A 25,150-nucleotide genomic window follows, 5' to 3' on the forward strand; every position below is an offset into this window, starting at 1 on the left:
CAGTGAAAATAGTTTTCTAATACTGGCTTATCCTTTAAATATATTAGAAGCATTTTTTAAAACTAAGATCTTTAAAAATTGGGACATTTTCTTCTTCTTCGGTAATTTTCCTTCTTAGTGAAGTCGTCATCCTGGAAAGCTAGATTTTTATTATTTTTTTAAACAGATGCCCTTTTATGGATGAGAGAAGATGATCACATATAGCACTGATCTCTTTAATAGGAAAATAAGCACAGAAATAAGCTAATTGCTGGAGCAGTAGGGGCCAGTGGAAAGAGCAAAAGAGGGGGACCCGCGTGGCCCGGGTTGCAGCTGGAGCAGCGTCATGCACCGGCCTTGTAACCCTTGTAAGTCACCGTCTTCCTTCAGGGTTCCACTTCCTTGTGTGTAAATTTGAACAGCGGTCCCTCACAGCAGATGGCTGATGTGAGGGAAATCAGACGGTACACAGTAAATCACTGTAAACTGTACACTGCCGTGATTAATATATGATCAATATAAATACACAGTGAAGAGTCGGGTCACCTTACCCTGAATTGTGATTAAAGAGTGTTTGATTCAGTGGATGTGGTCATGAGACAGAAGTCAGAGAGACATCCCTGGAATGGCCCAAACCAAGATAGTTTCTAAGACGACAGTACGGCGATGGGAGAAACATCAATTTTAGAGCAGTTGAGCTGAGTCGGGTGGTTCGGGGGGGGGGCTGTCTGAAGCCCCACTTGAGTCTGAAATAAGAGATTTTGGAGACAAGCCGAATGAAATGTGAGGTTTTCTGAAGGAGGAAGGGAGACGTTTTAATTTACAGATTCTGAAGAAAGGGACATTAATCCAGAGAAAACCTCGAGGGAAGGTTCGGGAGGGAGGTACTCTCTGGAAAGCCGGGCGTGCTGGGTACACTCTGGAAGTGTGAGAATGTGGAAGAAAGTGAACTTGCTTCTACAACTGTTTAAAAAGTTGAAGGCTGTAAGCTAATGTTCGGGAATAGTTAACATTTCTCGGATTGAATATTAAACTTCCTCCAAGGAAAACAACTCAACTGCTAAAGTCAACCCCAGGCTAATGCCAAGAAAATACTGCTAAATTAGGGTTCTCGGAGAGAGATGACTCAGTGAAGTATCCTAGAGCTCTCAACCCATAAACTATCCCTTTGTAGTCCTTGAGAGCATAAGAGATTACAAATAAATTTACTGACTCTTTCCTTAAGGAAAGGAAATGCCTAAAATCATGATTCAGCTTTTTAAATTCAGTTTCCATGTGTAACTAGCATGGCTGCTGGGAAATCCTGGATCCTCCAATCATTTTGTAAAACCGTGTTTAAATGTTTTAGTCTCCAGGCCAGACAAATGTTCTCAGAACTGAAGAAATTTTCTACGTATTGATTCTAAATCTCTTTTGTCAAAATGAAAGTAATTAGAACTACTGAAAAAAATCACATGCTTTGTGTTCTGTGCAAATGGGCAGGCACACAAGAAAAGATATTACATGTTATATGAAAAACTCTCTCCTGTTCAGGTCCAAATCCAGTTTCATATAACCACTCTCTGAATAAATCAGGCAGATGTTAAGAAGACGTTATGTCTTAAGTGGACTTTCAAGGATGTCCCCGGCAAATTTGGAGTATCAGGTTTTGCTCACCTCCTATAGTACGCAATTTAATTTCCATTGTCTCATAGACGTCTACTTTTATCTAGTATTAAACATTTGTCTTTCTGTCTGGTAAGGTTGGCATTAGCTAAAGTTTGATTTTAGTCCACAGCATCTCTTCAAACATGAGTTTCTTTCGTCAAAACCCAGCAGCATAGTGTTTCCCATATTCCTTCACTTTACTTGGGTGCTGTTAACCACGTGTGCCTTTGCAAAGTGAACTAGCTTTGTGAATGGTTATATACGCCCCAAAAAAGAAATCTGTAAAGAGAATAAATAAATAATCTGAGCCTTTAAAAAAAAACTATGCCGTGTTTCGGTTTAAAAATGTGTAGAAAAAGGAAATAAGACTGAAACAAGAGTAATTCTTTCTCTGTGAAATAACACGAATCTCACAATGTTCACTCAGCTTCTTTGCCTGAAGGTGAATGTCCCCCCTGCCCCCAAAACTTGAAGAATCATAAAAATGGGGATGAAAAGTTGACTCATGAGACAACATATTCCTTTACCCAACCTGTGTGAATGTTCACTTCAGGATGCTTTATATCCCCAAAGTGCAGCCATCTTCCATAAAATAAAAATGCCTATTTATTTTATTTTTAATGCTGTGGCTCAGGAGCACACCAAAGTATCATTTTAAAATTAACCAGAGTTTTGACAACACTACCCCCATAGTTTTATTTTGTTTTCTGAATTTTTTAAGCTTAATTCTAATCTTTCACTTTCCGAAGTGAAAACCAAGAAAATTTCTTTCTGCCTGTATTTTGTGTGTGTGATGGAAATGAATGATGCTTTTCCTCTACATCAAGTCTTCAGATTTCTTGTATTTCTTTTTCTTCAACAAACTTATCTCGACTTTCTCATTTTCCCTATTAAAGGGAAAAGAGTCAGCTCTTCTTTCTTATGATATCCTCTTCTATCTTTGATGAGCAGGCCTCTCTACACTTAAGATTACATCAAACATAGGAAAAAACAAATCTAAAATTGCACGTTGCACTCTTAATATCTGTTTCCTTATTTGTCTCCCCCATTAGACTCTAGGATCCTTGAGACCAGGAAACTTTTTCTTACTCATTTTGTACACCCAGTCCCCATACAGTTCATCAAATATCAACTTGAATCTGATGAGCCAGTGAATAATTTCATCAGGTCAAATTGTAGAAGGAACTGATCAGGACACAGATTTTTTTAAGGATTCCCCATTGATCTTTCTCCTCCATTCTGAAGGTGTCTGAAAGGCACCAGAAGGAAGGCAAAAACTCCAAAGTATTGGCCCCCAAATCTGTTTTCACGAGAACTGCTATGGCTCGTTGCCATCTACACACAGGCTGATGTTAATAAACACAAACCAGAGCAGATTGTGACTCTCCTCATCCTTGAACAGATTAAACAAGGCCAGCTGCAGCGAGGGCACTTCGCTATAATAATCCAATAAATGCTTTTGAAATGATGCTTACTTTTGTCTTTTGCATTAAGTCCAAGAGTAAAGCCAAGTAGAGGAGAAAATAAAGAACACCACCCCTTCCCCCCTATTACCAAGCAGAAATTCCAGAGATTTTGCCAAAACTCCCCATAGATTTATCACTTGTTAGGAGACTTTGTACAGAGAACTACAAAATCCCCTTTGCACTATAAGGGCCAGATGTTACTGTCAGATTGTAACCATTCGGGGTTACATGTGTGTACACACGTTGCACAGTCATCTCTAAGTGCACACAGGAGGGGCAAGACAAAGAAATTGTAACCCAACTCAGGCTTTTTCTAAGCTGGAGAAAAACTGCCACTAACTACTTACTTGCGGTGGACGGTTTCTTCTCTTCACCGAGGCTTCCCACCACTAGGGGACGGGATCATTCTCAACCGAGGAAGCCGCTGAAACAGGAAGACCTCCAGCCTGATAAGAGTGGTATACACAATGGCGTGGGATTTGTATAGCTACAGTCAGACACACGATCCTAATTCCCCAAAACATTCCTTAGGTAAGTCAAGTAATTTCTTGAGCACTTGGTATTAGAGAGGACCCTGAACTCAACTTTCCTATATTGGTGTCACTGAGAGTTGACCATTCATTTTTAAATTGAACTAGAAGTCACAGTTTTCATATAAAGCTTTCTTGAATAATCACCAAGAATTGTTATTTGCCAGTTATTCTATCCAGTTTCCATGATGAGGTCGAGTTCAGAAGGGCTTGGAGTGGGTATGAGAACTTAGCTAGATGGTCACAAAGGCAGCCAGGGTGCTTCGGAAGAAAGGCTGTAGAATGAGAACCCCGGAACTTCACGCCTGGGAAAGTCAAATTCCTCCTCTCACCAGAGTCTGGCAGCCTTTGGTAAAATAAATGGGAGAGTCAGGACTCGAGATGGAAAGTGGTAAGCAGAGAGATTGAGTGCAGGATCTAGGTGCACAGAAGGCACAAACATCTGTTGGCTAACACAGCCTAATGACAAAAATCATGAAAATTACACAGCCGCATTAGCAAGAATGGCCACCTTTCCTTGATTCTATTAGGTTAAACCATATGAAATTGTTGCTCTTTGACTGGTTTTGACTGACAAAAACTCAGGTTCGTATGGTTCAGCCTAACAGGATAAGCCACACTGAGTGATTGCTGTGAAGATGCTCTGACTCCAAGTATCCTGGTGATACGGCTCGGACAGAGGATCTGCACCTAGAGATCAGAGACGTTCACCTGACGTTCCCCAGAGCGCTCAGTGTTCTGTTGAGGGGCCTCAGGGATCTCCTGGGAAGACAGGGAGTGGGTTGGAGTGGAGGCCAGGCAGAAGTGCCACCTTGCCTGCGTCCTATTGTAGGATTCCACAGAGACCGGATTTGCAAGAGAAGAGGGAGAGGTTCTTACGTGTTTTTAAAAAATGGTTCAAAACCTCTAGAGCATAAAGTTCATTTTCTAAAAGGGCCAAATATAGAAGCTTGACATTCTGGAATATCAACGTTTTAAACCTGTTAATCCTGAGCACTGTGAACAAGTGTGTAGATCACATCGTTTCATGAAACTCAAGGAAGAATTTTCCTTCCTGATGGAGGTCGTCTCCCTCCAGTTGGGCTAATGTCCTGTTCCAAAATATATATGTATATTCAGAACAGCACTGTGAAGTTTCAGAGAGTGAAAGCATCTTTCTCAACACACACATGAAAGTAAATCTCGGTGAATGGTTATACACAGAGAGAAAGGTCATCGTTTGAGACTTTAAACTACTTAGGACAAAGGGTCAAAAGGGATATTGTTCAAACCACATGACAGAAAGAATTCCTGTCCGTGTGTGCACCACGTGGTGTCCAGTTGCTGCTGGCCTTCATGGTTCATGGCCATATTTGGAGAGTTTCTGTAGAGGCTGGACAGTTACATGTCTAGAATTTGAGCTGTGTCTACTTATTTGATACTTTTGGCTATAAATGACTAATTGATTTGGTTCAGAAAGCATTTGAGGTAATTGAGCAACAGGCTGATTTATTTTCTCCAAATTTTCTCCAAAAGGTGGGGATAAATTCATCAGTCCTTTCAGGCAGAAGATGAATCTGGTCGCTTTTGTGTGAATACAAACGTAATTATGGGCCCTCGTAGTTTGATGTGCTGGCTTAGGCCAGAAAGAACTCTTGGAAGTTTAAAAACAAGTATCTTTTTAGCAGGATAGCATATTTAATTAAAAACTTTAAATAACTGAGCTTATCCTGTGAGCGGTTATTTTATGAGACGCGAAAGCCCCCTAAAAGGTAACTTTCATTTCGAAATGAGAAATAAGAAGTAATGTTTTAGGGGCCCTTCACGTCTCACAAAAGAAATGAGGGTTTTCAAATTCTTTTCTAGTAAACACCTTGGGGATGTGTCTTGTCTTATACTGCCAAGAGAATGAAAAACAGTCTACATGAAAAAAGGTCATGCCAGGAAACAGAAGTCCCTCTTGACTGAGCAAGGGTCTTATGACTTTAAAAACCAAGTGGGCAAAACTGCCTATTACTGGATGGCAAAAAAACCAAGACTGTTAATTAGATTAAAAGTCTACTGCTTACATAAAACTAAGAGACCCATCTGCACAGAAATCAAGGGAAGGGCTATTTTCTTTCAAAGATCAACTTCAGGCCCCTTGCATAGTGACCATCCTTACTTTTCTATACATTGTACTTCAATTTTTTAAAACTTAAGTCCGGTTAAAGCCTCTTTTCATTCAATGTTTAGATTCGTTTTAAGATGAACAACTCATGTTTAGGTCCCTTGTTATGAAGGGTTTTTCCCCAGTGCCCACTGGAAGAGGTGGCTTAGCTGTCTAGGTAGCAGCTTGAAAATACACAGGCTCCCCGGAACCAGAGGCTGGATTCTCAGAAGGGCTGGGGAGCCTCTTAATTATACTGAGAGAAATTTCCTACACAAATGTTTTCCTACAAAATCAAAAAAACCAAAAAAGTCTGTGGACATTACAAATTTGTTAACTTTTCCCGTTTCATTTGGACAAATACCGGTTTGCTGTATGATCTCAGACATCCAAAACTAGGTCCTTTCCTTTATCACATCCTTTGCACTTTCTTAACATGTGGTGTCCTAAGCTATTTACGTATTTTAACAGTCATATTTATTTGCCTAAAGATTGTATTTTCAGTTTGGCTGAGCTAGTCCAATATAAGTGTTAACCTGTAGGGAACTCTGAAGACCTCGTGGTTAGACAGGGCCCTTTTCCTTTTTTTTTTTTTTTTTTTTTTTTAATTAAAGTGTAGTCAATTTACAACATTGTGTTAATTTCTGGTGTACAGTATAGTGATTCATTTATATATATATATTGCTTTTCATATTCTTTTTCATTATAGGCCAGTACAAGGATACGTTCAGTTGACAGGGTTTTTCTTCACAGTTTTATTTTAACATTATATTAATTCAGAGCACTTCTTCCAAGTCCTTTGTGGTTGATGATGTTCTTTTGTTCTGGGAGGAAGTTCTCTTTCACCCACTGTATTTTAGAAGTTTCAGTGCAAAAGTGGAATCAGAGATTTTCATTACAAGCTATTTGAAAGGTGTAATAACAATCTTACAACATAAGGAACTCAGAATCTCCGTGCACGGAAAGGTTGGCATGCCAGGTGGACAAAGTGTCTAAGCTGTATAAACCCACCATGTGCACAGACTTGCCAGAAACGCAACCATCAGAAGTGTCTAAATAAGCCGCTCGGAGGGCTTTGCTGCCTGTTCAATAGACTGCTCGTTGTGAAACCCATGCCTTTTAAAGGGATGTCCTCAGACCCTCCGCAGCTGATAATGAAGGAAGACTCTCCAAGGGGCGGGAGGGAGCAGATGGACCTTGCGGGCCTGACTCCTGTCCCCTGGGATTCACTTTCTATCCCAGCCTAAGGGCATCAGAGCTGGCCCTGCTGAGGAAACCATCGGCCTTCCCGGGGAGTCTGGGGAGATCCCAAGGGAAAGAGTGAATCTGGGGATGGAAACCAAAGCCATGAAGTACAGCTTCTCCACTTGGATGGAATTGGATTTGCCTTTTTTTTTTTTTTTTCCAAAAAAAAGGTTGAGAATAGGTTTCCTCACAGCATTATATAGGGGATTTAGAGAACTAGAAGGCCTAGGTTGTTTCAGCTTTAGGAAATGACCTCGGGGAAGTTATTTACATTCCCTCTGCCTTAGTTTCCCTGTGAGCAAATGAAAATAAATAAGGCCTGGGTCCTTCCAATCGCAAAGGGGCAGACGTTAAAAACAGAAAGAATTTGAGCTTCTACGCAGGAAATGCGAGTGCAAAATCTTACTCACTTATGAAGGCGCAGGGGAACAGACTGCTCGAGCACACTGAAGGTTAATGTGCACAGTTGATGTTATCCGGTTCTTCTTCTAAAACTACAGTGGTCAACAGTGTTTTGAATGACAAGAACCCTAAGGGCCAACTGGTTTCTCGGTACCTGAGCTAGCAGATTCCCCAGGGAAGACAAGAGAGTTGGAGTTTGCTTGGTGTCCCCAGAAGAGTTCCAGACCGCAGTTTGTTCCTTCCCTTTTTATGAATGGCAGTAGTATTATGCTTCCGTCTGCATTTTCTACCAAAGCCATTCATAAAAATAAAAACAAAACAAAATAACAACAACAACAACAAAAATGTTCTCCGCACAGTCTGGAGCCACTGGGTGCCAGAGGCTGGGAAAACGTCCAGGCAGCCCTAACCCCGGCCAGCCTTGAAAGGACTCAAGGGTCTGTTTGTCTGGTGGTCTGGGAAGCATGAAGTGCCGTGTGGAAGGGCAGCTGCAGGAGTTCTGTGACACGGACGAGGCCGGGAGCCAGAGCTGGCAGGGTTTCAGACATTGTCTTTCCCCTCATTGAAGTGTCAGGACCTAATTCATGGAAAATTGGGTGAGCTGGCAGCCCTTTCAGAAGATTTCATTGAGCCTCACAGTGGGCAGGAGTCACATGGATTGCGGGCTTCTCGGCCAGAATGGGAGGGGACTTCTGAGCAGCAGGAACCAGTCAGCCTGCGAGAGAGTGTGGGGATTTGAAATGGTGCGGGAGTCAACATGTGTACAGGTGTAATCAGCAGGAGGAAGAGACAGAGAAGAGTGGTCTCTTCTGACCAGTGACTCTTCTGAGATGAATACTCTCTTAGCACACACTTTGGAGTCTGAAGAGACAAGAAGTCCTAATCATTCCTGGCTGGATCCCACCTGGAGAAACATCATCTCCAAACCTGGCCTTTTAGGACATCATCTCCACTGGGATTTAAACTCAAAGGGAAGAACTTTTTTTTTTTCAGTAAACAAATGTATTTTGCCATTTCTCTTATTTTTATCCTGTTTATCTAAAAAAAAAAAAAAAAGCTCTGTTGATTTTTATAAACCGTGTGTATCACAGCAGCAATAAGACATCACACCACCACCGTCACTCTGAGAGGAAGGGAAACGAACAGGAGCTACGCGCCTTCACAGTGCAGGGCATCTACCCTCACCTCTGCCATCCGGGAGAACTGCAGCACTTTTCTTTCACTTGTACGGCAAAAGCACGTCACTGCCCACACCGGAGCGGTTCAGTTGTATTCGCAAATCTCAGCGATGTGTAGACAGAATAAATAAGGCTGATATTCAGACATGAGACATGAGAGAGAGTACTGGAAGTAATCCATTAAGAACCTGGGGCTTCAGATCCACCTTTTATGACACCAAAGAATAATTTAAATAGTTTTCTAAGACTTTGAATATTGGAAAATCAGGTTAAGCTGGGTCGACAAAAAGTTTCCTCAGATGTTTCACTCCGAAGAGGGGAGTTTTGCTCCACATACAGAATTAGATAGAGATGACACAGAGAAAACAAAGTAGCCTGCAAATGGTACCATCAAGAAAGTTAACAAACCCACAGAATGGGAAAAAATATTATAAATCAGATTCTGACAAGGGACTTCTATCTAGAACACATAAAAGAACTCTTATAACTCAGTAATGAAAAGACAAATTTTGAAATTGGCAAAAGATTTGAATAGACATTTCTCTAAAGAAGATATACGAATGGCCAGGAAGTACATGAAAAGATGCTCAACACCCTTGGCCATTCAGGATATTCAAACCACAGTGACATTCACCTTCACACCCAGTAGGACGCCGATCATTAAAAAGACAGACAAAAATAAGTACTGTCATGTATGGGGAGAAACTGGAACCTTCGTACGTTGCTGGTGGCAGTGTAAAATGGTGAGGCTGCTTTGGAAAACTGTCTGGCAGCTCCTCAAAAAGTTTAACATAGAGTTAACCTCTATGACCCAGAAATTCCACTCCCAGCTATATAACTAAGAGAAATGAAAACATGTACACACTGAAACTTATATATGAATGTTCATAGCAGCATTATTCACGATAGCCAAAAGTTGGAAATAATCCAAATGACCATGAACTGATGGATGAATGGATAAGCAAAACATAGATAGCATATCCATACAATGACATACATACAATGGCAATAAAAAGGTATGAACCACCGATGCACCCTATCACGTGGATGATCCTAGAAAACATTGTGTTAAGTGAAAAAAGTCAGATACAAAAGGCTATATATTGTATGATTCCATTTACGTGAAATGTCCAGAAGAGGCAAATTTGTAGAGACAAAGTAGATTAGTGATGTGTTAGGGACAGGAGGTTGGCTGGGCAGGCAGGAGGAAACGGGGAGTGGGTGATGATGGGTACAGCTTTTCTTTTGCAAGAGGTGGAAACGTTCTAAAATTAGATTGTGGTGATGTTTTTACTACTCTTTGAAGATACTAAAAAACTTTGATGTGTATGCTTCATACAAGTGAATTTTATGGCATACATCTCAATAAAGATGGGTTTTTAAAACCTAAATATTAACTCATAAGGCACTTTCACTTCTTAAGATTTGTGGCATGCAAGCTAAAAACAAAGTGAATAGAATAGCAAGTTTATTTTGATGTAACTGGTATGTATCGCAGACCTTAATTTGGACTTGTTTTAATTAACTTAACGTGTACTGTTTTTCCTAAACATGCAGAGATCATGAATACACATCCTTTAACCTTCGATAAACCATTTGAACCTTGAAATTTTCGTCTTTACTTTGCAGACAAGTGTCTACATTTAAAACATGTATACTTAATTATTTTCATTGTGTGTGTTTCCTTTTAAAATATAACGGTTGTTTTTCTTTCTTTCTTTCTTAGCCACAACAAGTCGTTCAGAAGAAGCCTGCTCAGGTAAGAGGTGGTCATTACAATGTTTTTCTCCTAATTAATATAAAAAGTAAAGTGAAAAAATACATATAACCCCAAATTAAACCTTTAATTCGTATTTTTCTAGTTTTGATGATGTCAGCATTGGTGTTCTTGAAAACTGTGTCCTTCAGGCACAGTCAAAAATACATAGTCTGAGAGCGAGTCTTTAAAAACCCTAAAAGATCAAGGCCTGAAGTGTACAGAGCAAACAGAAATACTTTAAAAAAAACAAATCCTTTTAGTGCCTCATATAAAACATCTTATCATGTGTCTTGCCCACTCTTAAACATCACATTTTGTCCTTTCCGCCTAACTCTCCATATTCCGTTGACTTGATACGGGACTTATTAGCTGCAAAATATATCATGATTCATGACTGGAAACACATCTGTGTGTTGACTTATTCCATAATATTTGATGATCCCAAAATACCCTCAAAGAAGGCTGGGAAATTGGCAGATTAAGTTATACTAACTTTGCTGTTGTTGAACCCTCGGGTCTCACGTCAGTGGCTGAGTCACAGCAGCTCAAGTCTTTGGCAGCATCAAAATTAGGAACCAGTTTTATTTCTCTTGTTCCTGATGCCTGGAGTTCCTTGTCCCAACTATAATCTATACAGAAAAGCCTAAGAATCATCCTTATTGAGGACGTATATCTCAAAGGAAAAAAAAAAACCTTAAGAATAAATTAACCACGATTGCCAAATACGTGAGCTTCATTGGAGTATAAACATGTCTTGCTGGTCTCCCTTCCTGGGTTGAAAGAGATGCCCGGAAGACCTAAGGTATTCTGCAGAACCTGCTGGAGTAAGTTCTTACGCAGTGCCATGGGTTACCAAGTTCTTTGTAGACTTTCATAAAATTTAAATTACCCATGGGATCTTTTCACCAAAGGTCTCTAAAACTGTACCCTGCACCCTGCTATTTTGGGACAGGGTTGCCTTGCCTGGGAAAGACCTTCCAGACAATCTTATGTGTCTACTGTTCTTTACAAATGCTGCTCCTAACAGTATTGAAGCTTCTAAACAGATGTAAGTATACAGGGGAAGTATATCTGAATAATTACACATGTGCTGTAAGTAGAATTAAAACAGTTTCCACAAAAAAAAAAAATCAAAATCAGAGCTGTTCCTTTTCCTAAAAGTCAAGAGTGGTGCGGAGCACACAAAAATAAGTACACGGTGTTTGAGTGTTTCTAAGCAATATTAACAAAACAAAATATAAACAAAAACTTGACATTTTTAAGTAGGAGATCCCAAATATATTTAGCTTCTTGTCCTTCATCAGTAAGAAAATCAAAAGAAAATGAATTTATAATTCTGTGCATTTGGGTCAAAGGATACTGCAGTGTTCACTGTTGCATCATGGGCTGTGCACAATAGATTAATAACTATATGTGGCCTGTTAACAACTTTGATTCAGTCTCTGTTCTTGGTGTTGTAGGGAAGATAAGGTGAATAAAAACTCAGTCACTGCATCTGAGAAATGTGTAATCTAGTTCAGAGGTTCTTAACCTTGGCCGCATATTAGAATCCCATAGAGATTATAATTATATATTTCTCACCATGTATATGCCATATACATTTGACCTTTGAACAACATGGGTTTGAACTGCAATGGTCAACTTACACTCAGATTTTTTTTTTCAATAAATACTGCAATTCTGCATGATCCACAGCCCTTGTGAGCCAATTGTGAGCATCTCTTTCAAATTCTATGTTTTGTGATGTCAAGTAGGTAACCTGAGATCTACTATGGTGGGCGGACTTACACCATGAAAATTGACCAATACACAAATCAGGACTTTTTTTTACTGGAGAGCAAATTGTTGAACACTCACCTGCACACCACTAGCCCCACCCTTCAGTGATTCCGATTATTTGGTCTGGAAACCCAAGCATTAGTATATTTATGAACTCCCCAAGTGATTCCAGTGTAGAGACAGGGATGAAGATACTTGGTGAACACACATGAGAAGACATTCGAACATTTGTTGAGCAAATGACCATAGAATGTCAAGCCACATGAGGCACACAGGGGATGACAGACGGATGGGTGGAATGGTATGTGTTACTTAAGGGGAGGAACCTGGTAGGAGTTTTAATTTTGTTGTTATTGTTGTTTAGCTGCAGAAGGGAAAATGAAGACATAAATTAGGGAAAGAAAGGAAGATATTATAGATGAGGTGAATGGCATATTCAAAAGTAAAGAGGCAGAAACAGATAAATCATAGGTGGGTATTATCAATGCGGCTAAAACTGACTACAAATTGGGCAGTAATACACCAAGAAATGATGTAAGTGACATCGTATGGGTTTTTTTCCCCAAGAGAATCAGGAATATCAAAGAAACCACAGATGGACTGGGTTGGTCCTCACTGATCAGTCTGGCTGTCTTACAGCCCCTGCTCCAGATTTGCCCTTGAAAGGAGAGCTCAGATTCAGAAAAGAGAACATGAGCTCATTGGGCTTCCTCATCTATATTGTCTGAGGATACAGTGATGAATTATATAAACATGGGGACTACACGGAAGTTCATGGAGGATAATGTAAATTTTACACTGCATTCAAAAGAATCTCTTCCTTTTCCATCTGTTTCTTTCAAAATACCCTCCCAGATGGCTTTTCCATGTGGCAGTCTGGATTAACTCAGACTCGTATCCTTTCTTCATCAACACTACTTTGAGGGGTTACATTCAGATCCTGTTGTGAGGTGGTGAAAAGTTGAGCACAATTAAATATTCTACATCTAGAGAAAAAGGCTCAGCCGTGTGTAAGGAGACCCAAGTTTTGCTTTCTGGCCCCATCCGTGGGTGAATGCACTTCATCTCTCTGCTCCCTATGCATCCATCTATGAACTGGGATAACAGCAGTGCATCTTCCTTTATTCCCAAGAACATTTTGAGAAACTTGTAATTGTATAAATCCCAGGGAGTATTATTACATTCTGACTTCTTTTTGGATGCTGGGTTTTTTATTTCCTGAGATACACATTCTCAAAAATTTTAGAATTTTAATTAGTTCAAAACTTACCTTTTTGACCTCAAGTGTTTTCACTGCATCTTTTAAAAATAAGGGTTGTTCTGAACTAAGGGGAAATTTTATGGTAATTGCTACATCCTGTCATTAGGACTAAAGCAGTCAGAATCACCTGGCTTGTATGTATGTCACATGTAGATGGAATTAGAAAGACTCTATTATAAAGTATCCTAATGCCATCAAATTCCAAAACCTCCTCAGAGCTTCAAGAATTCCACCTCTTGAAACTGGGTGACAGAGCGGCACAATTCCTTCTAAGGAGACATTCAGAATTATGATAAATCTCAGAAGTTAGATGTGCGCTTGTGTTTGTGTGTAGAAGTGCACGTGTCTAGAGAGGAATAAAAATTTAAGGGAAATCCTACTGCAGGGGTTTGTGTTTGGGAAGTCCACCAGGTGCCATTAGCTGCAAACCTCGAGTGTATCTCATAATCCTAGTGGGAAAAGTTCATAGTGTTTTAAAAATCTAAAGGGGAAAATCTGCAATATTCACATTAACTTTTCTTAAATTCCAAAACCAGTGAAAACAAAGCTTGCTAGAGAACGCTATTTTCATTTAGAGTGATAAAATAAGAGATTAGCTATTTCCGAGTTTCTTAGCAAGTTGAAGCAGTTGGCTTCTCAGCCACGTGGATTACAGTGTCAGCTTTAGTAGGAAGGTGGCAGGTTTGGTTCATGCTGTTGTTGTTTTTATAAAAGAAACACCATAACATACCAGATGATTATTATTGATCCAGGAGGCTTTGTTTCTCAGGATTTTATTTTGATAAGAATAAATCTCACTCCATCTCCGACTTCTAGAAAGGTTTTGCCGGTTTGTTAGATTATCTTATTGTTTCTTGACTCGCCCCTTCCAAGGCTTTCGGCTGAGATTAGAAGTTAGTCCTTACATATAATGCAGACGTTTTTTTTCTCACCTGAGCCTTACCCAAAGAAAGGGTAAAAATGGGTTTTGAAAATCCTAAATTCTCCTTCCTTTCAACCCAGTTTCCCCATTGCTGTACAGCCGTGGCGAGGCACACCTCTAGCAATTAAGACAGGTAGAAACCTGCTCCTCTTCAACTTCCCAATGAGAGAACTGGAAAGTTTTCAGTTTCTAAAAGACTGGAAACAAAGCTTTCTGTTTCGAAATAGAGCTTTTACCTGTGAGTAACATCTTCTGTGGGTAGTGTGTATCAGGGCAAAAAATCTCAGTAAGCCTTGGTTATCATGGGATTTCCCCCCCTTTAAAAAAAAAAGAAAAAGAAAAGAGAAGTTGAATGTTTTTACAGAGACTTCAAGGGCAGTTTTAAGGATGTTTACATTTCAGACAACCTAAACATTGTTTGGAGCAAAATGAGAGATTTCATTTGGGGACAAGCAGGTTGATGAATTGCAGTCAGCGTCTTGTTCTCAAAGAAGGCATTTTTACTGGGGGCTTTTAGTCTGGACATACAAAGGAGGAAGGTGGAAGGAGGAAGAAGGGAGAGTTCTCACTCTAACACTCATCTTTTACGTGGTATCTTGGCCAACGCAGTAAACAGTTCATCATAAATCACACTTGCAAAAAAGAGTCACTCTACTCACTCAAGGGAGTGCAGTGATTTATACCGCTTCAGTCATAAAGAATACTGATTTATTTGTTTTCCAGCGTAGGCTCTTTCAAGCTGGTAAAATGTTTTGTGGGCCAGTAAATGTTTGGTACCAACTGGCAAAGCATGAAGAATTATATCGAAGCCCGCCCAGAGTGGGACTGTTTTGTTGCATAGGAAATGCTTTTTGATTTCACCCCTGACCTCTGACATTGCAAAGGTCAAGGGAAAAGGGGAGAGCCAAGCAGAAAGCCGCATTTACCCCTTAGAATAAGTAGCTCCAGGGCAGCACAGGGTAGGGCAAAGGATCATATCAAAATGATGATTAGCTGTAAACATATGACGTCATTAGCTTAGTTGTAATAAAGGAATATTGGCAGGACGAAGTCAGCTGTTTCTTGGGGGGTTTTTTTTGTTTGGTTTTTTTTTTTAAGTATGACTGTCTAACTCTGCGGTGCAGTCTGTGGATCAGGCTAAAGATAAAATGGCCGTATCTGCCTCCTTTTCTGTGCATCCTAAAGAATGCTTTTCCTCTGAATTTTGATGTGCATTGGATAAAAACCAGTTATTTGTTTAATATGTAAGCTTTCTTCTTATACAAACTTGCTGACCCAAATTAATGTGAATAAATAGTAACTGGCTTTACAACATGGTCTTTCTCAGAAAATCCTTAATGTTTGAATAGAAATATGTTGCTTTGTCCAAGAAGCTCTCTTTACATTCAGGGAGTGTTTGCTGGATGCTGAAATGTCTATTGAAGAATTATTTGTTAACTTACTATTATTATTGATACTTTCATAATCTTATTCAAAAGTCCTATGTCAGGATAATGAAAAACGTTTGGTGCAATAGTGATTAAAATTCAGAAGTATTCTGTTCCCTGGCAACAAATACAAGTTGTGAAAACTTTTATACACATGGAAAACAAAGAGGAAAGTTTTCGCCCGATCTCTGCCATCAACAAACTCATGTGGAATATAACTATTAAGCAGCCTTTAACCTGTCCATTTTTAAAGACAACTCTGCATAAAAATAAGAACATTCCTCAGCAATTTTGGAAATGTTGAAATAAATTTCCTTCTTCTGAGTGCTTGCTTCATGCAAAAATCCTTTTGCTGCATCTTTAGCTATTTTTTTTTTTAAACATGAGGCTCCTTCAATACAAACTGGAACTGGCATGGAAAATTGAGCAAGCTTGTGATCCCCAGAAATCGTGACTTACAGGATCCTGAAACTTGCAACTAGTTTATACGTAAAATGAATTCCCTAACTGAAAAATGCGACTCCCTTCTGAAGACATTTTTAAATAGCCTTTCATCCCAAGAAAGAAATTCATAGTGTCCCAGGGCTGAATGTTACCTCTGTTTGCGGTCTTTTCAGCGATGGAACTCTGAACAGAGGCACGGACGAGACGAACAGGAGAGTATTTTACAAACCTAAGAGGTCTTATTTTGTTTCCTCTGGGAGGCATTGTTAATAATAGGGTTTCTCTCCTTCTTTCTCACCCATCTATCACAGGTAAAGAAACAAACAGAGAATGAGGCGCTACAATTAATCATCGCAGCTCCACACTGTAGTCATACAGGATTTTTACTTGTTTTTCAAAGTTTTCCCATTTGGTCGTCACATCTTTTTTTCTCACATCCTGCCTGGCAGCTCGATGGGTATTATCATTACTGGTCTGACACAGTGGGAATAAGGTACAAGTTACCTACCCATTAACGCCAGGGTTGGTGCCTGGGGTTAATCACATCCAGGATCAACCTTCTTTACTCTAAACATACCCCAGTAAGACCTTAGAACTGGCTTTATGAAGTGGATGAAACACATTCAGTGTGGATGCTTGTATATTTTATATACATAAAACTAAAAAAAAAATTGTTTTAATTACCAGGTACAAATACCGTAAATACCCGAAGAAAACCTCCTTTTGGAAAACATACTTCCCTCCTAGCATTTCCGCCAGAATCCCTTACACTTACCAGATGATAGAGTTTATCTGTGTTTCACTGAACATGTTCTTTTTTAATGTGATATAAAGTTTTCCTAGTTGGAGGAAATAATCACTTTCCATTAAGTTAAACAGCCCCAGTCCATTTTAAATTAAAAATATCTGACCGAGAAATAGAAAAACTCAGCATTGTGGTCTTGCGGGTCGCTTAACGGCAGATGGTACTTGCAAACTTGGTTTCTGGTGATTGCTGCTGAGGAGGAGAGCCCATTACTTCTGTCCTGATGGGGCTGCTCGAGATGTTCTTGAACGTGAAACCTTCTTGAGTGTGTCATCCCAAGTTCTTAAAGAATTGAACATACTCAGATGACATAAAAGAATGTTATTAAACTATAACTACTCTTTCTAGATTACCAGGTATGTCTGGGGTTTGGGGGTTTTTGTGTTTGTTTTTGTTTTTGTTTTGGCAAGATGGCTTAAATTACAAATGTATTTGTAGCCTGCAGCTTTTTATAATAAAAGAGTTGCAGAATTCTTTGCAACCAAGGGGGAAAAAACAAGGATGTGTTAAAGCAGACATGGACTCCAGTGACTTTGCACTCCTTCCTACACACAAAGAGGGGCCTCGTGGTGACAGCTCTCCTAAAGTTTGCAGGGAGAGTATTTCCATTTCTCGGTTCCATTTGGAATCCACTGGTCTCCTTCCCACTGCAGACCTGCTGTTTAGTCTGCATCTGAAAATTAAACCCAGAGTTTCAGCTCTCGCATTAAGTACTGAATCTTCCTCCAGAGCACACCCTCACCCAAGTGACAAGATCTGTGATTAAACTCTTAAGACATTGAAAAATTCCATCCAGCATTAGGGGCTCAGGGTGGCTATTGGGATGTCTTCTTTCTCCTTTTGAGACCAGTTAGCAGACCTGTACCCAAAGGCATATGCCATGTGCACGGTGCTGAACCAAATTAAGAGAATAGGGGTATGTGCAAACTGTATTTCTAGGTTTTAGTGGGGTTTTTTTTTTCCCCAAGTGTAAAGAAGGCAATGACAGAGTTACACTTATTAAATTCCCTTTTTTAGAAAAACTGAGGCAAAATGAGTGCAGTTTTCCAAGAGTTTCATAATAAAAATATAGTTCTCCAACTCTGCCCACTCTCTTTTTCCTCCCTTGAGTTTTCTGCCAAAAAATCCGCATGCTCGCCCCGGTGTGGTGCGGCCTCAGCTGTGTTTGTAAGTAAGGTAACCGAGTGAATGGCTGGGGGCTGTTCAGTGTTTAGAGGCCTTCGTGGCTGGTGCTCATAAAAATGTCACTGTGCACTTTCACTTTGAAAAGTCCTTTTATCCTTCATTCCTGAAGCCCCATTCCAACAGTAAGCCTCCTCAACCAGACCGCAGCTCCTTGGCCTTCCCACCTTGCCAACCAGCCCCTAATGAGATGTGTAGAATGCTTGGCTACAGTCTTTCAATCTCCTTCTTGCCTCAGAGCTGCTCTTGGGGGGGCTACCCAAGCTCCAAGGTCCTGCCATATGCTGCAAGCATGAAGCAATTTAAGTATCTCAAGTTGCAAGCTAATGTCTACGGTAAAGGGCAGTGTCTTCTAAGTTACTGAGGAGGACTGAGTCTCAGGGGTCCCCACCTACGACACTGCTATGAAAATTAGATTCCTGGGGGACATCAGAACCAGCTGCCTGTTCCGTACGTTGCCGGTTCTGTCCACTCCTTGCATCACAGGAGGGCCCTGTGTGAGGCCTGGTCAGACGTGACACTTGGGGCAGCTGAACATGGGTTTTCTGACTCCCATCTTCATGTATCATAATACCGCTAGCTCCCAGGAGGGAAAGCAAGAACTATTCTCTCCCAGCCTTATCTTGCAATCTACTTTTAAGTCACCTGCCCTGCCCCAATTCAGTAAATGAATTGTGGAACCAAAAAAAAAAAAAAATTATGAGGATTTTTCTTCTCTTAATTACCCGTACCCTTTGGTCACAGCAACCACACATGTAGCAAAAGGCCAAGTCACTGGAAAGGTAAGAACTGGGGTTTGCAGAGATGAGAGGTGCCATGCACCCCGCCAACATCATCCACTTGGCAGCCATGCCCTCCTTTGGAGGGTGGCCAGTCAGGGCTCTGCCTAGAAGAGAGAGCACTCCACGAATCAGACATTTGAGAAAACCATCATTCGGAGCACGTGAGAGCCACATGGCCTCCAAAAGTTCGGCAGAATGAGGCTCCCCCCGCACCCCGACATCCCAGTTATGTACCCAGTACCAAGAGGCAGCTCCTGGAGGCATTTCAAGGTCAATGGAAAGATACCTTAATAAAGCAGCTCTCCACATTGTATTAAGAACTGCTAAGCAAAGGAAACAATACAAGGCTGAGGGACCGTCATTTTCAGCTGAGTTGTGTCTGAGGGATTTGCATAAACCACTTCCATATCGGGAGCTTCAAGGGCTCCAATCAAGCAAAGTTTCTGGGAATGTTTTGAAAAGTTGATCACATTCCATCTACTCCAGGTCTTTTGTAAGTTCACAGCCTGAAAACTCAATTTCCTTCCGGATTCGGAAGTACTTTGGTTTCCAGATAGTCTAGAAAAATCAAGCAGTTAGAAGTAGAATAATTATAGCTTGATCTGGGGGTGGGAAGTGTTTCCAGCTTGCCTGTGTACCATTAATTTGTTAACCAGGAGAAGGAGGAATAAAATATGTCTGCCAGCTTTTATGCTGAGTCTGTTTCAGGGTAGTCACCTATGTCCACACCTCCAGTCATAATGAGAAGTGAGTCTTTGGGGGACGGATGAAGAGCGTATCCACCGAACAGCTTAGTGACTTGCTGGAATTTAAATATTAAGTGAAAAGACAAGGTCATAGGGCAGCTGAACCTTGGCTTGTCTCCCGCACGTCCATCCGTGGCTTTGATCCTGCTACATCCTCCTTTGTGGCCGGGACTCCATAGAGAATCTCAGGGTCATGGCCTGTTGCCTATCAAGAGGTATAAACCTGCTGCTTAAATATGTGAAGCCCGCAGTTTGGGGGTTGGGAGCAGAGGGAAGGTAGCTTCATCCATTCCACATTTCCCACATAACCCAAAGCAGACTAAACAAAACCGGTGTGAAATCTCATGACTTGATGCTGCGGTGGTTATATTTTTTAAGCTGTAATCCATTCATTTGTATGCGTGTTTATTCCCAGGATTTACAGCTCTCTCAGTCTTGAGGTGGGGAAGAGAAGGTTTGAAACCTTTTGCAACGCCTTTGCAGTAAGCAGTGGCCTGTGATTAAAGCCCAGGATAGAGAGTGTGTGTGAGAGAGAGAGATTTTGTGTGTGTGTGTGTGTGTGTGTGTGTGCGCGCACACATTCATGTGAGCGTGTGAGTGCCCGTTCACGTGGGCTTTTTTCCCTCCCGTTTGCTGCTTTTTCGCAAAAGCGTCACACATGGTAGCATTTAGGAGTTCCTTCACAGCTGAAGTGTTTCAAACACTAATGAATGGAAGTTTGGTCATATAATGCAGACAAGCTTTAAGGCATGCGTTACTGAATGGTATACTGTAGTGACCTGGGAAAGGAAGAGAGATATAAATTGTGTCAGTTAGCCACCCAGACAAAATGAAGCCATGTGGAAAATCAAATCTATTAAAGTATGAAGACTGTTATAAGCTGTGTTAAGCCGGCCATTCTTAAAGTTTGCTGCAGGAGTAAATGTTTACCTCTTCTCCCAGATCTTTTTCACATGCCGTCTTATGAGACCATGTACAGCATTTGATAAAAATCATCCTCTCGCGAAGAACGCTTTTATCAGAAATGTTTATTGTCTCCGCTTTACCACCCATGTCCTGAAAGGTACTGCGCATTTGTTAAATAAGCAAAAGGAAAGAGAACTTTGCAGCTCGAGCCGGTTGCAGAAACCCCCAGCAGATTCCAGAGCCAGAAGGAATCAGAAAAAGGGAAAGAGAATGAATTAGATTTATAGGAAGAGGAGGTCCCGCAAAAAACATATATATTAGATTTTCTCTGCTTGGCCAGCCCACCGTTAAATGTTTGGTCGCTATGGATTTACTATGGAGATTGAGCAGTCCATGCCAAACTTGGCTCATTGTCTCAAAATGTGCTTTAATAAATACAAGGAGGAGGAAATCCATTTGGAAAGGAAGTGAGTAGTCAGCTTTTGCAGCCCTTTCTCAGGCTCACTTCTGCCCTCGCAGTGGTGGCGTTATGGTCGCATATGGGTTCCAGCGCCCATCTGGCTCGGCCCAAAGCCTGGCTCTACTTGCCCTGCCACTTTGGTTGGGTAAGTGCCTTATCGTGTCTTGATTTCCTCACCCGTAAAATGGGAATGGCCACAGCCAGTCCCTAAAAGCACCCAGTAAACACCCTAAAAGCATCAGCTATTATGACCAATATCCACAGGTCGAGCTTTCTTTGCACCTTTGAGGACGGATCCACTTCACTTGATTTGATGGTTTTTTGAAACTGATGACTGGCATGTTGTCGGGAAAATTTCACCCATTTCTCTCTCCCTCTAATTGGCAAGTAAGCTCACACAGGCCTGACATTCTCTGGACCGCAGACAATTGAATTTGCTGACCAGCCGCCATGATGTCAAGCCTTAAGTCAACAGCGCCTAAAGACTGCTCTGGGAAGAAACAACACCTTGATTCCTCAATTACGGTTTAAGAAGCCCTGGGAACCAGGGACTTGCCAATCACCCGCATCCTCTTTTGAAGCTGGCGTAATGTGCTGTGGAAACAGGTCACCTCTGAACTGTGTAGTCAGAACAGCCCACACGATGTAATGGTTGTGCCCTTTGTGTGTTCCAGGAGGAGACTGAAGAGACATCCTCACAAGAGTCTGCGGAAGAGGATTAGGGAGCGCCAACATTCAATTTCTACCTCAGCAGCAGTTGAATCTTTTGAAGGGAGAAGACACTGCAGTGACCACTTACTCTCTGTCGCCATGGTCTTTCCACTTTCATTGGGGTTTGAGGGGAGGGGTGGGGCGGGGGAGGGGCGGGGGTGGGGCGGGAGAAGTCACGTAACCTTAAAAAGGACTATATTAATCACCTTCTTTGTAATCCCTTCACAGTCCCAGGTTTAGTGAAAAACTGCTGTAAACACAGGGGACACAGTTTAACAATGCAACTTTTAATTACTGTTTTCTTCTTCCTTAACCTACTAATAGTTTGTGGATCTGATAAGCCGGAGTGGGTGGGTGAGAAAAACTCTGAATCGGGTTTAGTCAATCACTGCACTGCATCCAAACCAGAAACGTGTCACCCGAGTGTGTGACGTTGGGCATTTCTCTAGGAAAGGCGGGGTGTGGAACGCTGTCCGCCTCCGCCCCGCCCCCCCCCCCCCCCCCCGCCCGCTCCAGTAGCGCAGCTTCTGTTTAGAACACCAAAGATAGGACTAGCTACTACTCCTCTCTTTTTCGTATAATCTTGTAGACACTTACTTGATGATTTTTTTTTAACTTGTATTTCTAAATGAGACGAAATGCTGATGTATCCTTTCATCCAGCTAACAAACCAGAAAAGGTGATGTTCACTTTTCAAAAAGGGAAGGAAGCAAACTGAGATTGCCAACTCCTTTATTTATGGATGCCACACATATCAGCAGGAGTAATAAATTTACTCATGGCCCTCTTTTTCTTCTTCTTCTTCTTCTTCTTCTTCTTCTTCTTCTTCTTCTTCTTCGTCTTCTTCTTCTTCTTCTTCTTCTTCTTCTTCTCTCTTTTTATTTTTTTTCTTCCAGGAACACTCATCTGGGTAGAATCTACTTCCTACAGAGCCAAATGCCATTTAGCAATAAATCATACTTGTCAGCCTCAACGCATTTTAAGGAACCTAGACAAGTAAAATTATCCTCTTTGTGATTTAATGAAAAGGTCCAACAGGATAATGCATGATGAACTCACCTGGATTATGAGGTGGGAGGAGCGAAATCTAAATTTCTTTTGCTAGAGATACACTACAGTTTAAAGAACCACCACAACAAAAACACAGGCTCTCTGTCTCTCTCTGTCTCTCTCTCTCTCCATTGTGTATCAGTTTCCGTGAAAGACCTAAATACCACTTACCTCAAATGAAGCTTATGTGTTACTTCAAGTAATACATTTTGACATAGGGTGGTTGGCTGAGGTGTTTGACTTTGACTTCAGCTCACCATCTCTTCATTCAAACTGCACTTTTAGCCAGAGATGCAATACATCCCCACTGCTCAATACTACCTCTGAATATTACAATGAATTTACAGTTTAGTACTTTTTACATGCTGCTATACACAAGCAATGCAAGAAAAAACACATAATGGGTAGGCGACGCTGCTCGCCTACGGTCCTTTTTGTACACTTAATTACAGTTAAAGAAGCAGTCTCCTTACTTACTGTGTTTCAGCATGGCTATGTATTTTTCTATGGTTTTTTTTTATTATTAAAATTTTACAAATACTTGTTTCAGCTTCTCTGCTAGATTTTCTACATTAACTTGAATATTTTTTGTTAACCGAGTCGCTCCTAGGTTCTTAAGGATCATTGTCCTCCATCACACTACACATCACACAAAATTTGACTGTTATGTTTAAATGTTACCCTCCAAGTTTGTACCTCACATGACTTGTTTAAGGAAATGGACTAATTGACTTGCAAATACCTACCTCCAGACTTCAAAAGGAATGAACTTGTTTCTCGCAGCCTTCATTTTTGTCAATGTTTGAAATAGTTCAGACTGCAGCTAGCCCGCATCAAAACTATTTTTGTAAAAGGCTTTTGATAGAAAGGAACATGTTTTTACATACTTTTTGCAAATGAATAAAGAACATAAAGCCAACCTTCAAAGAAACTTGAAGCTTTGTAGGTGAGATGCAACAAGCTCAGCTTTTGCATGATGCAATCAAAAATGTGTGTTTTGAAGATTAGTTGAATATGAGAAAATGCTTGACAAATATTTTCATGTACTTTACACAAATGTGATTTTTGTAATATGTCTCAACCAGATTTATTTTAAACGCTTCTTATGTAGAGTTTTTATTCCTTTCTCTCCTAGTGAGTGTGCTGACTTTTTAACATGGTATTATCAACTGGGCCAAGAGGTAGCTTCTCATGACCGCTTGTGTCAGTCTGGCTTGTAGTTCTGATGCCAAATGAAACTCAAAACCATCTCTCTTCCAGCCGCTTCAGGGAGGTAGTTTCAAAGGCCACATGCCTCTCTGAGACTGGCGGATCGCTCACTGTTATGAATCACCAAAGGAGCTATGGAGAGAATTAAAACTCAACCTTACTGTTAACTGTGCATTAAATAAGCAAACAAACAGTGCCTCATAAAAATGAAAGTCCCATTCCATAGCTTGGCTTGGGCACTTTTGAAACCTCACTGGCCAGCTCATAAAACTGCAGCAGTTGCTCTTGTTGTACAAACTCGGAGCACCCAGCAGTTTCCATCTCTGATGAAGTTACTCTTTTGTTTCCTATACGTTGTACAATCAAAACACACTACTACCTCTTAAGCCCCAGTATACCTCATTTTTCATACTGAAAAAAAAAGCTTGTGGCCAATGGAACAGTAAGAACATCATAAAATTTTTATATATATAGTTTATTTTTGTGGGAGATAAATTTTATAGGACTGTTCTTTGCTGTTGTTGGTCTCAGCTAAGTAAGACTGGACATTTAACTTTTCTACCATTTCTGCAAGTTAGGTATGTTTGCAGGAGAAAAGTATCAAGACGTTTAACTGCAGTTGACTTTCCCCCTGTTTTCTTTGAGTGTCTTCTAACTTTGTTCTTCATGTAGAGTTGCTGTCTATGATTGTACTTTGAATCGCTTGCTTGTTGAAAATATTTCTCTAGTGGATTATCACTGTCTGTTCTGCACAATAAACATAACAGCCTCTGTGATCCCCATGTGTTTTGATTCCTACTCTTTGTCATGACGCCATTAAATGAGTAATAAAGTTTGGTCAAAACAGGTCAAGGAGAGAGACGTTCACAAATCATTTTGTTGCAACTCCTGCCTATTGTGCACCTACACCTCTCTACACACTGACATTAAGCTTTAAAGTACAGCCGCCCCTCTGCGGGTTCCGAATTTGCGGATTCAGCCAACCACGGATCCCTGAGAGCTGGCTGTTTTAAGTCATTTTATGAAAGGGCCTGGAACGTCCTCAGATTTTGGTATTGGCACGGGGTTCCAGAACAATGCCCCATGGATACTGAGGGAAGACAGTATCATACTTGTTACATCAAGTGCCCTA

At 40.8% G+C, this 25,150-nt stretch overlaps 1 protein-coding gene across 1 annotated transcript in view; it reads left to right on the forward strand.

The window, feature by feature from the left end:
• LOC123612969 (high mobility group protein HMGI-C) overlaps positions 1 to 24,866 on the forward strand; it is a 131,778-nt gene extending 106,912 nt beyond the window's left edge. The window contains exons 4-5 of the mRNA XM_074375085.1: positions 10,302 to 10,334; positions 21,723 to 24,866. Coding sequence (XP_074231186.1) covers positions 10,302 to 10,334; positions 21,723 to 21,770 — 81 coding nt within the window. The 3' untranslated portion in view covers positions 21,771 to 24,866. The remainder of the gene's footprint in view (positions 1 to 10,301; positions 10,335 to 21,722) is intronic.
• Positions 24,867 to 25,150: the final 284 nt, after the last annotated feature.

Source organism: Camelus bactrianus, chromosome 12 (assembly GCF_048773025.1).
Source record: "Camelus bactrianus isolate YW-2024 breed Bactrian camel chromosome 12, ASM4877302v1, whole genome shotgun sequence".
Lineage (NCBI taxonomy): Eukaryota > Metazoa > Chordata > Mammalia > Artiodactyla > Camelidae > Camelus > Camelus bactrianus.